At 47.3% G+C, this 15,851-nt stretch overlaps 1 protein-coding gene across 2 annotated transcripts in view; it reads left to right on the plus strand.

The window, feature by feature from the left end:
* The window catches only part of LPIN1 (lipin 1), a 153,249-nt gene that overhangs the window by 103,966 nt on the left and 33,432 nt on the right, over positions 1–15,851 (plus strand). For both annotated transcript variants that reach the window (XM_012438849.3, XM_012438850.3), the window contains 7 exons: positions 2,391–2,520; positions 5,038–5,341; positions 6,721–6,814; positions 7,795–7,985; positions 10,038–10,131; positions 11,336–11,405; positions 14,774–14,866. In XM_012438849.3, the coding sequence (XP_012294272.2) occupies positions 2,391–2,520; positions 5,038–5,341; positions 6,721–6,814; positions 7,795–7,985; positions 10,038–10,131; positions 11,336–11,405; positions 14,774–14,866 (976 nt within the window). The remainder of the gene's footprint in view (positions 1–2,390; positions 2,521–5,037; positions 5,342–6,720; positions 6,815–7,794; positions 7,986–10,037; positions 10,132–11,335; positions 11,406–14,773; positions 14,867–15,851) is intronic.

Below are 15,851 nucleotides of genomic sequence, written 5' to 3' on the forward strand. Positions count from 1 at the left end.
ACACGTGGGAGTCATCTCTCTGATAAATCCCGCTCGGCAGTGGGCCCCATTCCTGGGTCGTCTTCTGTCCGTCTGAATTCCCTCAGTGATGGTCGGCAGAAAGTGCATCTGTACTTGTGCATGGGACCTTTGGAGAAGGGCTGCTATGGCCTGAGCCGGCAGCGTTTATGGTGGTGGCCTGTTTGCTGTCGGGGAGGGACTTTCAGCTTAGACTTTCGCGTAGGGCTGGGCTCCTTATATATGAGTTGACATGCCTGGTGCTTGTATGGGTTTTGTGGCTTGTGGCTTTTATGAAGGGACCAGAATGTTAGGAACTCTGGAGTTGGGAATTGCTGCAGGAGAACTGCGTTCCACATTTTTGTTCTAGAGCAGAGGTTGGTAAACCCGGCCCCTGGGTCAAGTCCGGTCCACCATCTCCTCTGTCGGGTCTTCAGGGCATAGGCAGTTGGTTTACATACCGGCTGCTTTCACACCACTGCAGCAGTGTCAAGTAGTTGCGACAGATGCCATAAAACCCATAAAGCCCTAGATGTCTGCCGTTGGGCTCTTCATAGAAAATGGTTGCCGACTCCTGCTCAGAGCAAGCTTTGTCTAAAGGACTTTATTTCATTTAGTGGCAGTAAGGTAATTTATTGCTCCAAAGAACCTATAGCCGAATGTGTTCTATGTTGTCTGGTAAAACGGAATGGCAGGAGCTTTTTAGACAAATACTTTGAAGTCTGGGCACAGCACCATTGAGTGTGGGAAGCCAGTTTTAACGGAATTCTTCCATGACGATGCTGGAGAAAGAGTGGATTCAGGTCACACTTGTAGGTACCGAGGCCCCTTGATGGAGGCCATGGCCTACGCTTTTCCCATTGCAGTGATACCGAACATGTGACTCTACTCGCATCAGTGCCAGAAAAGCATTGTCTCTTTGGAGAAGTCTAATTGTAGAACTGGAGGAGCAAGGATGTTGAAAGGGCAGGTGGCTTTCCCACACGGATGTTGGGGGGCCCATGTGTCTTCTCATAGGACTGCTCCCTAACAGGCAGAAATGTGTGTTTGTTGGGAGCAGGGTGTCCCACTGCAGAAGCTCTCTTTAGTGTGGGGTCAGCCTCCTCTCCCCAGGCAGGTGAAAGAGAGTGTGCAGGCTGCCCCTTGGTGACACACTGTTAGATGGGCTGGGAGTCAGGGGCACCAAGTGAGCAGAGACCACCCTTTGCACCTCGGTGTGACACAAAGGAGAGGCGGCCCTTGGTCTGTCTGCTCTAGGTGGCATGACCAAAGAGATTCAGGATCAGTTTAGCCTGTAGGGGTCCCTGTTTGTTGGATACAAGTTACGTATCATCATGAACTCACCTTGTGTTGACAGGAAAGTTGTATTCAATTGGAGTTGAACTCTTAACTCAGACAGTTAAATGAGACCAGGTCCGGGAAAGAAGATGGAAAGGGAAACTGCCTAGGTTTATTTCCTGCTGTGTCTGAAAACTCTGCGGTCTTCCTCTAGAGGAAATGATGAGGGGAAAACAAGCAGTGATTAACCATGTTATGCGGTAATAAATAATTACAAGAATTGCTGTAATTAATATTATTTATGGCAGTAAATAATATTTCTCTAAGTTGTTTAGAATATGGTGAGGATCTTGTGGATAAGTTAATGACTTTTGGATGGTGACTTTGGCTGGGCAGAAGTAAGATCTCATTTAGGTCTTCAGAGTACAAATACAGGAAACGTGGAGGTGGGTACTGAGCGAGCCTTAGCCAGTTGGTGAGTTTTTTTGTGAAATATTCCTGGAAGACATAAGATCTTAGGAAATTTCAACTTGGAGGCTCCTGCCATGATATCGAGCTTATTTGTGGCAGCCAGCATCTTTGGTAAAATTGGCACAGGATATAATTTCCCTGTTTCCAAGGCCAGTGCAGATTATAAATATTTAAACTATTTATAATCTCTAATGCATGCCTGCCTGAGCCAACCAAGACCCTTTCGCAGCTGTCTGACAGTAGAGGAACTAACTGATTTGGAAACAAGAGTGCAGGAGATGCGAGTGCAGAGTGGGTGGGGAAGAGTTGTCTTTTTGAGATAAGAACAGACAATTTTTTCCTTTCTCTTTCCATTTCTTTGTTTTGTAAAACGTCCTTTTCGGCTACTACTTTTTCTCCTCTCCTCCGCGGTGCACCAGGCGGCAGGGTGGGGCGGGAGGGGCGGGAGACCCACGTGGAGAACCTTCCACGGGACGCACTGCACTGCCCCCTGGTGGCTGGAGGAGGGATTTGTCATGAGGCTCCGCTTAGAGTGAACCACAGCTGGGGTGTATTTTCTGGGCCATTTGAGCCACAGAACTGGGCCCACAACATCTACAAAAGTTTCTTTTCCCACCTTAATTTTGACTTTGTGTTTTCTTAAGTCCTTCCAGTTCCCGACCTTCAACACCTAAAAGTGATTCAGAATTGGTCAGCAAGTCCACGGACAGGACGGGGCAGAAGAATAACCCAGAAATGCTCTGGTTGTGGGGAGAGCTGCCGCAGGCTGCTAAGGTGAGACTGTCTTCAATTCTGCCACGGCCGAAGATTTCTAACATAGCTCAAATTACATGGAATTAGTCATAGCATAGCCAAGAAACATAGCCACCAGGAGCCAGAGGTAAACGAAAATATATTAAGGGTTAGCCTTGAATGTTGGAATTACTTTCTTCCACGTTACAACATTATAGAGAGGTCTCATTGCTTTTGTAGATTTTAAACCTATGGAATTCCTTTTAGGATTTACTTTTTTTTTTGAGACAGAGTCTTACTCTGTCGCCCAGGCTGGAGGGCAATGGTGCTTTCTTGGCTAACTGCAACCTCTGTCTCCCAGGTTCAAGCAATTCTCCTGCCTCAGCCTCCCGAGTAGCTGGGACTACAGGTGCATGCCACCATGCCAAACTAATTTTTTGTATTTTTAATTGAGATGGGGTTTCACCATGTTGACCAGGCTGGTCTCAAACTCCTGACCTCAAGTGATATGCCCGCCACAGTCTCCCAAAATGCTGGGATTATAGGCATGAGCTACTGTGCCCAGCCAGGATCTACATTTTCTATCACAGCTAAATGCAAATTAAATTTAAAAAAATACAACTTAAACACAATCTTGCTGTCTTGATGCTGTAAACAAAATAGTCCCGAGCTCTTGATTCTGCTAGGTCAGTGATGACTGGAGCAAAGCCACAGGGAGAGAGATGTGGACTCTTGGTCCATTGAAAGAGAAGCTGGGTGGTGAGAACTGGAGTCCACATGTTCTTGTATCCCTCACAGAGAGAGACGTCTGGGAGAGCCCTGGGAGAGGGAGAGGCTAATAGAACAGAAATGAAAGATTTGAGCCTAATAGATAAACGAAGTCAGAAAAACTTAAGGTTTTGATTCATCAAGTGATATTTCTGGGCCCTCATTGTTGGCGGGACCCTGAATTTGACCCTATGGGGATCTCCAAAAGAAACAGAGAAGCAGTTGAGTGTAGTGGAGAGAATGAGGGCCTGGGAGGCAGCAGGTTGTCCTGTGTTTGAGTCCCTACTCCACCACTTGCTAGCAAGGTGACCTTGGGCAAGTAAGTAGACTTCCCTGAACCTCAGTGTTTTCATCCGTAAAATTGTGAGAAAATGACAGAATTGTTGGGAGGTTAGAAGGGCTCATGTAGGTCTGTGAAGCATCTGGCACCTGTAGGCCCTCTAAATATTTGCGTTCTTTCTCCTTGGCTGTGCCACATACACGCTGACTCAGTTTCCCTATGTTGGACATGCAGTGAGTTTACATGTAGGTACATAATTGGTTCAGCAAATAGATTTCTAAAAACATGAAATGAACATAGTCTTTTTTTCAATAAATTTCATTTAGTATGCTAATGTATTACAAGCATCTTGAATTATCATACTGCAAACTTTGAAAAATATTTTAAGATGCTGTAGCCTCTTGCATCCCTAATAAATGCTTGTAATATGAATGAATGAGTGAGTAAATGACTATTAAAAACATTCCTTATAAAGAGTCAAGATGGGCAGCATTTTGGAGAGTGTTCTGTTGAAGCCAAGGTTGTGGATCCATTTCCTTTCCAGGTTATGTTTATCTTTCACAGAAAATGCTGATTTCCCTGTCCACAGCTGTGGTGCTGACCCAGCTAACTCTCTTTGTAAGTTTATGTCATTAGTTGCTGGAGAAACAGCACAAAAGTGCAAATCCATCACTTCTTCTGGCAAAATAGTTCCAACCACAGATTTTCTGTAGCATTGTTTTCATTTGCAATAGAAGCTGTTTGATCAGATAGAGAAGTGAATACTTTCTCTCCTCTTTTTAGCCCATTAATTGCATTTTGGTTTTTGTTTGAATAAATCTTTTCTGCAACTGGAAATCCCTCTGGTGATAGAATCAGAATTGCTAATTTCTCACTCATGTGAACCAAGTACCACCAAATCTTATTCACTCATGTTTTGGGAATACACTTTATTGAAATATACATACAGAGAAATACACAGATTGTAAACGCATAGCTCAACACAGTTTCACAGCGGGAACAGATCTGTGCAACTTGCACCCAGACTGAGAAGCTGAGCATGACCGGCAGTGTGGAAACCCCCACCCTTTGCGGTCACTGCTCAGACTGACCCCTCTGCTCCTGCAAGGGTAAACGTGATCTGGACTCTCACAGCTGAGATTAGTTTTGCAAGATGCACTCATGTTGGTGTAGCCGTAATTCATTTATTCTCATGGCCATGGAGAATCCCAGCGTTTGTGGGATAGACTTGTAATCGAACACTGGGCATTTAGGTTGCTCCTGCCTTTTGGGATTCCCCACCTGACTTCTCTTCGGGTGGATGTTTTACAGGGAAGTTCATTTGCTTTGGCAATAATATTCTTGGTTTCTGGACTTCCTGGCAGGTGTAGAAATCAGCAGGTGATTGCTGAGGCTTGAAAGTCCCTGCCTACTTTTGATTACTTGCCGTTCTCCTTGGGTCACTCAGTTTTTGTGTTTGCCTCTGTGCTGACCCCCTCCCTCTCTCTGTCCCTCTCTCCTCTTTGTTCTAGTGTTCTCCGCACAAGATGAAAGAGTCGAGCCCATTGGTCAGTAGAAAAATTTGTGATAAAAGCCACTTTCAGGCCATTCACAGCGAATCTTCAGATACTTTTAGTGACCAATCACCAACTCTGGCCGAGGAGACACTTTTGGATCAGAACAAGTCTCAGACAGAAATGCAGTTTGTGAACGAAGAAGACCTGGAGACCCTGGGAGCAGCAGCGCCGCTCTTGCCCATGATCGAGGAGCTCAAACCCCCCTCTGCCGGTGTGGTCCAGATGGCAAACAAGACGGACTCTCCTTCTAGGAAAAAAGGTACGAAGGCTGGGGCTTCCCGACCCTCTGTCTGTTCATACTTTGCGCTCACTCTACAAAGAACAGGTCCTTTCCAAAGTTCCAAGGAAATTGAACTATGACAACTACCATGTTCAGTCTGTGCTCTGTGGCGGAATATATTCATGATCAGAATTTAGTCACAGGAAATCACACATGGAGGAGGCCTTGAGGATCATGTAGCTTCCTCATTTTACTCACTGGGGCTGCTGAGACCTGGGAGAGTCAAGTCCTTTTCAGCACACCATGGGACCCATAAGTGTGACCTTTTTTTTCTTTTTGAGACAGAGGCTCATTCTGTTGCCCGGCTGGAGGGCAATGGTCTCATCTCGGCTCACTGCAACCTCTGACTCCCTGATTCAAGTGATTCTCCTGCCTTAGCTGCCCAAGTAGCTGGGATTATAGGCACATACCACCATATCCAGCTAATTTTTGTATTTTTAGTAGAGATGGGGTTTTACCATGTTGGCCAGGATGGTCTCGATCTCCTGACCTCGTGATCCGCCCGCCTCGGCCTCCCAAAGTGCTGGGATTACAGGCGTGAGCAACCGCACCCAGTCAAGTGTGACTTTTATCAAGCTGATGATTAGGTTAATCCTGGCCACCTCTCTTCTTGCCCTGTGTTGCTTCCCAGCCCCTCACCCACTGTAGTTTCTGCGTACCATTTATCACAATTTCAAATGATTGTTATTTTATTGATTGATTGTTGCCTGACTCCCCCATAGACTATGCGCTGTCTGAGATCAAGAGTCTTTTCTATGAAACTTCTCTTTCTCTCTGCAGTGCTTAGCGTAGTGGCTGGCACACAGTAGGTGCTCTGTGTTGGTTTAATGCGCTCCTGACTGTGTGTCTGTATCAACGATGCCTGGCCTGCTCTCCATCCATTCAGCAACTCTGTGTGGTTTTCTAGAATTGTATGGACCAGTTACATTATTCTATGATAGAAGTAAAGAGGACATTTGAAGTCATCATGCCCAGTGTCTGACAGTGCACCATGTGGGATGCTTTGCCTTGGGGTATTGATGGGGAAGTTCCTCATGAAAGCATTTATCGTTTCATAATAAGTGTAATAATAATGGTAATAGTCTCAGTGCGTTGAGTGCTCAGTACACTTCAGACACTTTATGGAGAAGGACTAAGGCTCAGCAAAGTGAACTAACTTGATCCAGGCCACACGGTTCATGGGCCTCAGTGGTCTACAGTAATGTACTGCTCACCAGTAACCATTGTGGTTCTTGGGCCAGTCTGGGGACCTGGGGGCAAATCTGCACACAGTGTTTAAATGCTGTTTCTATAGATACGAGTCCATGAGGTCATTTCTAGAAGGGTGGCTTTCTGACTTGAGCCATTTGCCCTTTTAGATAAACGAAGCCGACATCTTGGTGCTGACGGCGTCTACCTGGATGACCTCACAGACATGGACCCTGAAGTGGCGGCCCTGTATTTCCCCAAAAAGTAACATTCCTTTTCATTCCTCACATCATTTTCTATAACCTGAATATCATTCTGTGTGAGCCCAGTTTTCCCTTATGTTTGTTTAGAAAGTGTGCAAGACAGCCGGGTGTGGTGGCTCACTCCACTAATCCCAGCATTTTGGGAGGCTGAGGCAGGCAGATCACTTGAGGTCAGGAGTTTGAGATCAGCCTGGCCAGCATGGTGAAACACCATCTCTACTGAAAATACAAAAATTAGCTGGGTGTGGTGGTGTGCACCTGTAGTCCCAGCTTACTGCAGAGGCCGAGGCAGGAGGATTGCTTGAACCCGGGAGGCAGAGGTTGCCATGAGCTGAGATTGCGCCACTGCACTCCAGCCTGGGCAACCGAGTGAGACTCCGTCTCAAAAAAAAAAAAAAAGTGTGTGAGGGAGAGGCAGTGGGGAGCCTCTCATTTCCTTGTGAAACTCGCCTGCTCTCTCTGTGGACATAGGGTGTGGGCACGGGGCGGCATCCCCACCTCTGGACGGGCGCAGGCACCAGGCTGCCCTCCCTGCAGAGCCTGAGGTCATGCTGTCCGCAGTGGTCAGTGGCCTGCAGCACAATAAGGGGCAGCTGGGCAGCCCTTTCTTTCCCCAGGAGGGTCTCCCGTGGTGCTGGGGACCCACCCTCAGTACCCCCCCGCCCCTGTACCCGTGATCTGGGGCAGGGCTGGCGCCTGGAGGGGAAGGGCAGGGAACAGGGAGGACAACTTGATGCTGCTTCAGTGTATCTTAGGGGGATACAGGGAGATGCAGCCAGCTGCAAAAGAATGGCTTTCTCTCCTGAGCTAAGGCATTTAACGTCTCTTTCCCTGTCGCGGTGCATTAATAAACATCTGTGCTGAAATGCAGCCGTCTGCGGCTCTAAGGGTGGCCGCGTGCCAGAGCATGGCTGGATGGCGAGGTGGGACCCCGGCCCGGGACACTTCTCAGCCGGTCTCTGCCGCTTTTCCTCCTTCCAGCGGAGACCCTTCCGGCCTCGCAAAACATGCCAGCGACAACGGAGCCCGATCAGCCAACCAGTCCCCGCAGTCTGTGGGCAGCTCGGGCATGGACAGTGGCGTGGAGAGCACCTCGGACGGGCTGAGGGACCTCCCTTCCATCGCCATCTCCCTCTGCGGGGGCCTCAGCGACCACCGGGAGATCACGAAAGGTACCGCGGGCCTCGCGCGGGCGCCCCCTGGTGGCCGCCGGAGAAGGCCCGGAGGCTCAGGCTTCTCCGAGGAGCTCGTGTCCAGGCAGCTTTTCCCTCGGTTGAGGTTAATGATCGCACCGATGATGGTACCGAACTTGTAACCGCCGTGTTTCTGGCTTGCAGTTAGCCGGCCTCAGAGTTCTGTGGGTCACACATGGCTCAGGCCATCGCTGTGTGTCTTCTGTGCCCCAGACCAGCACTGCAGAGACCTCCTCCAGAGGCCTGCAGGCCAGAGTGGGTGTCAGTCTAATTAAACTAGAGGGTTTTGGCAGTGGGAGAGAAATGTCCCGGCGCCTTGGAGCGGGGAGGTCTGAGTTTGTCAGAGGAGGTCTAGGAGCTTTTCCCAGCTGGATTTAAAGGGCGTTAATGGGGCAGGCTTAGGTGATTAATTAATAGTACCTGCCACATTCGTATCAATGCTCTCCCAGGACCTCGTGACAGTGCTGTAGCGTGGTGGGGCGTGTCCAAGCCCCCAGTGGGTGCGGTCAGCAGTTATCAGCTGAGGGACTCTGGGACTAGTCGCAGTCGCCCCGCCCCCTCCCGCCCCCTCCCACACTATCTCCTCTTTTCCGTGGCCTCGTGGTATTTCTAGCAGGGAAGGGGCCCTCTACCTCTCAGCAGCCACCACCGTCTCCCTTCCCACCCAGGGGTGCCATCTGAGACTCCTGCCTCCAACCCGGTCCCTTCTAGGCTTTGGGAATTTCTCCTTTCAAAAGATTGAGGCCTTTTTGTTCCCACGCTGTCACCAGCCTGTCCTTCTAGAGCTGAACCGAGATTGTGTGCTAGGTCCCGTGGCTCGGTTCATTCACTCTGTCTTCCTAGGGCCACACATTCATATCCAGCCTCAGTGTATCTCTGAGGTTATGGGGGGCGAGTGTACTCGGACACTGGCGTGGGGAGGCCAGTGTCCCATCGGAGCCCCCTGGGCCTTCCCTCGCCAGTATACATGAAGTGGTGGGGGTCGGGTGGCAGCACCAATGAGGCTGAGTGCTGTTGTCTGCCTGTTATCTCATAGGGTTGGGATCTGTGAGTGTCCAGTCCTTACAGGTGAGGCCAGATTGTCACAGTCAGGAGTCACCAGGAGAGTCCCCAGAGGTCCTAATGAGGGCTCTGAGGGTACATGTTGAGGCCAGTCAGGCTGGCATCATGACCCAGGGACTCTTTTCCTGGACACAGGAGATTCTTGGTGTCTGATGTCTGCTGGGTTTCAGTTCCATTCAGGGTAAATAGGAACTCCCAGGGAAGGAGTGGGCATGGCTCTGGGCCATGGAGATGGTTAGAACCATGGTCAAGGCTCAGAGTGCAGCCCAGCTGCTTTGGAAGGCTCTGTGGAAGCCAGGGCCGTGGCCCCAGAGCCCGTCAAAGAACTGAGGGTCCAGGGCTGAGGTCTGGGCCTCCTGAACCTGCCACCTTCTCCTCTGCTCTGATTCTGGTGGGACTGCCCCCCACAATGAGAACAGTGCCCTTCCTGCTTCTGATCGTGGTGGAGGCACCCCGTTTTCAGAAGGGCACTGTGCTTTCTATTTATGACCTTCTCAGTCCCCATGACCACCCTAGGAAGCAGATGGGGTTATTATCCCCATGCTAGAGGAGGGAGCTGGGGCCTGGAGAGTGAACCGCTTGCCTGGGGTCACCTCAATAATCATGACTTCAGCCAAGGGAGCCTGGCTTCTGCACTGTGCACAGCCATGACTCTGCCTGTGCAGATGTATGCACGTGCCGTTTTCACCCCTACCCGCTGCATGAACGTATGTGCCCAGCTGAGGCATACTCCCTGCAACATCCGCAGACTCAGCCTTGGCCTCCCTGCATTGCCGGGCAGATGCCACCCCCCAGATGAAATGGAGTGCCCTTTACAAATATGTTTATGCATTTGATAGGATTGTCCGCACAGTTGGCATGCACAAACTCTCAGAAAACACTTGCGTGTGAGCAAATGAAAGGTGGGCCTATCTTAGAACTGACTTTTTCTTTTTCTTTTTCCTGGATCCTCTACAATTGCTGTGACAGATGCATTTCTGGAGCAGGCTGTGTCATATCAACAGTTTGTGGACAACCCCGCCATTATCGATGACCCCAATCTTGTGGTGAAGATTGGGAGTAAGTAAGTACCTGTTGAAAGTCACTTTGGCAGTGGCGTGATACTGTTTCTGTTCCATGTTTTCAAATAGACCTGGACGTTAAGGCTTAGGAATATATAAAATAGAGACTTTGCTACACTGCATTATTGCGTCTTCACTGTTGGCAGAATTCCATGCCAATAGAATTGGCAATATAGCTGATAGCTTCAGGTAGCTATCAGTCTTGTGAGTTTTAGTATTCATCTGTACTAGATTTTCTTTTCTTCCCTTTTTTTTTTTTTTGAGGCGAGGTCTAGCTCTGTCTCCTAGGCTGGAGTGCAGTGGTGCAGTTATAGCTCTCTGTAACCTTGAACTTGTGGGCTTAAGAGAGTCTTCTGCTTGGCCAGGTGTGGTGGCTCATGCCTGTAATCCCAGCACTTTGAAAGGCCAAGGCGGGTGGATCACCTGAGGTCAGGAGTTTGAGACCAGCCTGGCCAACATGGCAAAACCTCCATCTCTACTAAAAATAAAACAAATTAGCCAGGTGTGGTGGTGGGTGCCTGTAATCCCTGCTACTCAGGAGGCTGAGGCAGGAGAATCACTTGAACCCGGGCGGTGGAGGTTGCAATGAGCTGAGATTGCGCCACTGCACTCCAGCCTGGGTGCACCAAGAGTGAAACTCTGTTTCAAAAAAATAAAATAAAAAAGAGAGAGATCCTCCCACCTTGGCCTCCCAAAGTGCTGGGATTTCAGGTGTGAGCCACTACGCCCAGCTCGATGTTCTAATTGAATGTGAATAGTCACACCCGTGTGGTACATGGGTATATCAGAGTAGCCTACATCTCTCCCCTCTTGAAAAACTTCATTATCTGAGGGCAAGGGATGTACAGGTATTTTTGCAGACTATTAGCAAACTTTTCTCCCTTACGCCATGGATGTTTTACACCTAGTTGCTTTTTCCTTGACATGTGGCAAGAAACACCACAAGCACGTTGTGGAATTTGGGCTGCTGGCATGTCCAACTGTCCACCCTGCTGGCACGGCTGCTGCTGGGCCCCCGCTGGGGTTAGATGGAGGGAGCCTCTACCTGGGGGTAGATTGGGATGAGCTGGGGAATAGCAAGAGCATTGAGCTCTTCAAAGACCTCGATGGCGTCCCGAGCTTTCCTTGACCACTTTATATGACATTGGAAAGGTTTTCAGTCTGAGCCTCGGTTTTTTTGACATCTGTTTCATTGTTTTGTGTTAGATATTATAACTGGACGACAGCAGCACCTCTCCTCCTGGCAATGCAGGCCTTCCAGAAACCTTTGCCAAAGGTGAGCTTTAACATGAGAAAGCAAAGGGGACACTAGGAATGATGGATAGCTTAATGTGGGTGGTTAGAATTTCACTTTTATTTTGGAAACCACAGAGTTAATTCCATTGTGCTCTTTCGAAGTTCATGAGCATACAGGCCAGGAGTTTCAGATCTCTCTCTTGCACCTAGCACGTGGTTCCCCCTCCTCCTTATCAAGGCAAAACCTCTGAATTGTGGCAGTGCAGACCAAGGATGCCTTTCTCAATACCTGCCGTGCTAACGGCACAGGTGGAGGCTGAGAAGACAGGTGCCTGGACTTCAGAGCCCAGTGAGGACAGAGGGAGATGAGTGTCACCCTGGACGGGGTAGAGCAGGCCTCGGGGTCAGGTGCAGGTGCCCGTGCCTGTGTCAGGTCTGCCCTGTCAGGAAGCCAGGCCCATGACTGATTCTCTGAGGCAGGAGCCAGTACAGAGCCTGGGCAGCTCCTAGTCTGCAGGGGAGAGTAGGTTAGTGGCCGCAAGGAAGAGTTAGGATGGCAGCCATGCCACCTGCCAGCCTGCAGTGTTCTCATCCTCCCCCAAACAGTTCACTACACAGTCAGCCAGGAATTGTTCATTCTTTCATTGATAGCTCTTCCTCTAGATTATATGTTCTTTGCTGCAGAGACTGCCTCAGACTTGTTTGTATCCTTTGTGTGCTTAGCAAGCCTTTGTACAGCTTAGGATGTTGTAGGCAGTCAGCAAGTTCTAACACCTGAGATTCTTGAAGGTCTAATCGGACTTTGTTGAGTCTAGGCTTGCTCCTTCCTGGGTTTGTGTGTGGGTGTGCATGCGTGTCAGCGTGTGGGTATGTGCGTGTGTGCATATGTGTGTTCATGCATGTATGTGTGCATGTGTATACGCGTGTATGTTTGTGTACATGTGTGTGCGCATGTCCATTGCACACGTGTGTGCATGTGTCCACATGTGCATGCATGTACATGAGTGTGCACATGTGTGTGCATGCCCGTGTGCATAAGTATGCATGTGTGTGCATGTTCTTGCCTGTGTGTATTGTGATTTGAGGACTGCAATCTCATCCTTGGTGGTGCTTTATCTGTGAGCATCTTCGTGGACTGGGCTGAGGGCATGTTCTCTAGAGTGGTTTTCCTTTTGTCCCTGCCATGGTATCCATGGCTTGGGACACATTTTTATGTTACCGTTCTCAACTCTTACAAATCCTTAAGAAAAAAGGCCACTGCAATAGTGATATAGTTAAAGGATTTATTCACTGAAAAAGAAATACACATGGGCTCTGAAACGTAAAAGAAATTAGTCCTTGTGATATGCACACTAAATCTTTTTACAAGTCAGTAATTTTTGACACTATATATGCCATTTCCCTAATAGAGAAATTATTTTTAAATGTAGAATTTGCCAATCTTCTCTTTTATGGCTGTTGGGTTTTGTATCACACTTAAAATGGCCCTGCTTCTCCTTTTCCAAAACTTGTGAAAATATGCCCTGTATCTATTTTTTGTGCTTTCTTTTATATGGAGCATATTTTCACAAGTTTTGGAAATTTTGAAAGATTTTAAAACCTTTCATCCATCTAGATTTTATTTTGAGCATAATGAGGGAGGTATTAGGAACCAAGCCAGTGTTTCCCCAGGAAGTTACTGAATTCGTGAAGATGCTTTTGGTTTTAGGAAACAGAATGACTAAAGGTGGCTTAAGTGATTATCTCACGTGACAGGGATCTTAGAGGTTGGCAGTTTCAGGCTTGGTGAATTTGGGTTAGCTTCTCTGTGACTTTGTTGGCTTTTCCTTTGTGGTCACAAGATAACTGCTGTACACTTCATCTCCTCATACAGCCGCATCTGAAATGGGAGGGAGGGGGCAGCTGTCTCATATTTCATTGGCCAAAACTTGGCTGCATGATCACCTCTAAAGCAGTTCTTGGCAAAGCAATGAAATGACTGTGACCGGCTTCGACCAGTGAGGTGCATCCTCCCGAGTGGAGCCAGGCTTCTCTGAGCACATTGCCGCCTGATACTTGAACAGAGTTTCAGATCTGTCAGCAAGAAAGGGGAGGCAGGTGGGCTGCTCACAGGGTCTGACGTGGCTGCTGAATTATCTCAGGACAATGCGTCAGCTAACTCTTACCACCACTCAGTCAGTTACAGCTTCATACTCTGTTACATTTCTCTGTGAATTGAGATTTATTTCTGGACTTTTGTCTTCTGTTCCTGTGATATCTGTCCTTGCATGCCAACACTGCCTTCTCTTAATTACCATATAGTAAGGTATATTTTAATATCCAGCAGTGCTTGTTCTACTTACTACTCTTCTGTCTGAGAATTTTCTGGACTATTTTTGTTTCTTTTTCAAACGAACATTAGAATCGGTTTGTGAAGGACTGAAAATACTCCTGTTCATTTTTTTTCATTCTTTGTCTTTCTTTCTTTTTTAAAGAAATTGTGGTTATGTTACATTTATGAGTGGATTTAGGGGAAATAGTCATTGACAGCTTTATGAATTGTCCTATTTATGAACAGGATATGAGTGGTTTGCATTTTAGTGCAGTAGGGTTTTTGTATGTGTCAGATAGGGATCTTTTTAGCTACATAGTAGATTACTTATCTGTCTGCTTCCCTGCACCCTGTTAGACTGAAGGGCTTAAATCTTTCTTTTATTACTAGCTGAGGTGTCAACTGCTTGAAAGTTCTGTAAACGGAGGAAGGGACATTGCTTAACTTTTACCTTGGTCCTAGAATTAACCTCAAGATAGATATTTTGTTCTTTGGAAATACTTAGAAAATTATCCATTCGTATTTAATGTCGCCATTAAACTCATTTATCTAAGTTAAAAGTAGGAATTTTCTTTTTAATACTTGAGATTTTAAACCAAATGCATCTATTAATGTAAACCTTTAGAAATTGATGTAGACAGTAAAAATCCTATGCATTTTACCTTTTGTTGAAAACTGTTTTATCCTATACCCCATATTAATCATTTCATATTTTATTTTATAACCATCATATTGAGAGTAATAATATCTTAACCAGTTAGCCACTTTGATTTGGAAACTTCTGGTCTTCCTAATCACTAATGATTTCTAATGCTTTCTTTTTTTCTTGTTGTCGTGTTGTATTTTATTTGTTGCTTGCTTATTCCTTTAACATCTTCTTAAGTCTTCATGCTTAAGTTACCTTCATGTAATTTTGGACGCCATTAGGTTTTGCTTCTCTAAAATTTTTAACCCACAAATAGTATGTTGTGTTTTCTCTGATTTTGTTTTTTTTTTTTAATCTTACTTTAATTTGCATGTCTGTTTCTTTTGGTTTGAATGTGCTAAGTTGATCTTTTTTTGGTTCCATTATTTATGTTACCATCCATTTAAAACAGGCCACTGTGGAAGCTATCATGAGGGATAAGATGCCCAAAAAGGGAGGAAGATGGTGGTTTTCATGGAGGGGAAGAAACACCACGATCAAGGAGGTAAGCCCAGAAGATGAAACAGTGCTCGCCTTTAGCTCAGCAAGTTTTGGTTTTGTGTAGGGACGTTGGTTTTCGTGTACTTACATCAGACAAATGGGCCCTAGAGCTGAGTTTTCATGAGCCAGCTCTGCCATGAAGTAGGGCGGGTACTCGTGGAACGTGGGGAAGGTGGGGAGGAAGGTCAGGAGCCAGCAGCGTGGGCGTCACCTCCTAGCTCTGTAACGTGGGGAGATTGTGGTCCAGTCACTTCCCCATGATAACGTTTTGTCACCTATAAAAGAAGGGATTCAGCCTGGGAATTCAGTTTTTTAAAGAAATTAAATATCTTCCTTCTGATTGTGGAGACAATTTTTTTTCTTTTTCTTTTCTTTTTTTTTCCTTTGAGATAGGGGCTTGCTCAGTCACCCAGGCTGGAGTGCAGTGGTGCAATCTCAGCTCACAGCCACCTCCGCCTCCCGGGCTCAAGCAATCCTCCCATCTCAGCCTCTGGATTAGCTGGGACTACAGGCATGTACCACCATGCACAGCTAACTTTTGTATTTTTAGTAGAGACGGGGTTTTGCCATCTTGCCCAGGCTGGTCTCAAACTCCTGGGCTTGAGCAATCTGCCTGCCTCGGCCTCTGAAAGTGTTGGCATTATAGGCGTAAACCACCATGCCCGGCCTGTGAAGACAATTTTAATGAGGTATACTTCTGGCAGTTGACTAGTTCTCTGAGTCATTTCACTGCAATGGCATGTCTAAAGGTCCGTGGCTTTGGTGTTCATCTCTATGAGTGCCTGTGATTTTTTTCAGATCTTCGTTGACCTCTCCTTCTATTTCTTGAAGTACTTTCTGTGCTTGGCTCCCAGGCCCCTGTGTCCACCTGACCCTCCTCCTCCCCGCAGGCTGCTCCTGCTGTGGCTTAGCCTCCTCTAGGAGGGGTCCTCAAAGCTCATCTTAGGGACACCTTTTCTCCTTTCACTTCTTACTTTTCCCTTTTGCCC

The sequence above is a fragment of the Aotus nancymaae genome, unplaced genomic scaffold, assembly GCF_030222135.1.
Source record: "Aotus nancymaae isolate 86718 unplaced genomic scaffold, 86718_ANA_hifiasm-v0.15.2.pri h1tg000057l, whole genome shotgun sequence".
In the NCBI taxonomy this organism is placed as follows: Eukaryota; Metazoa; Chordata; class Mammalia; order Primates; family Aotidae; genus Aotus; species Aotus nancymaae.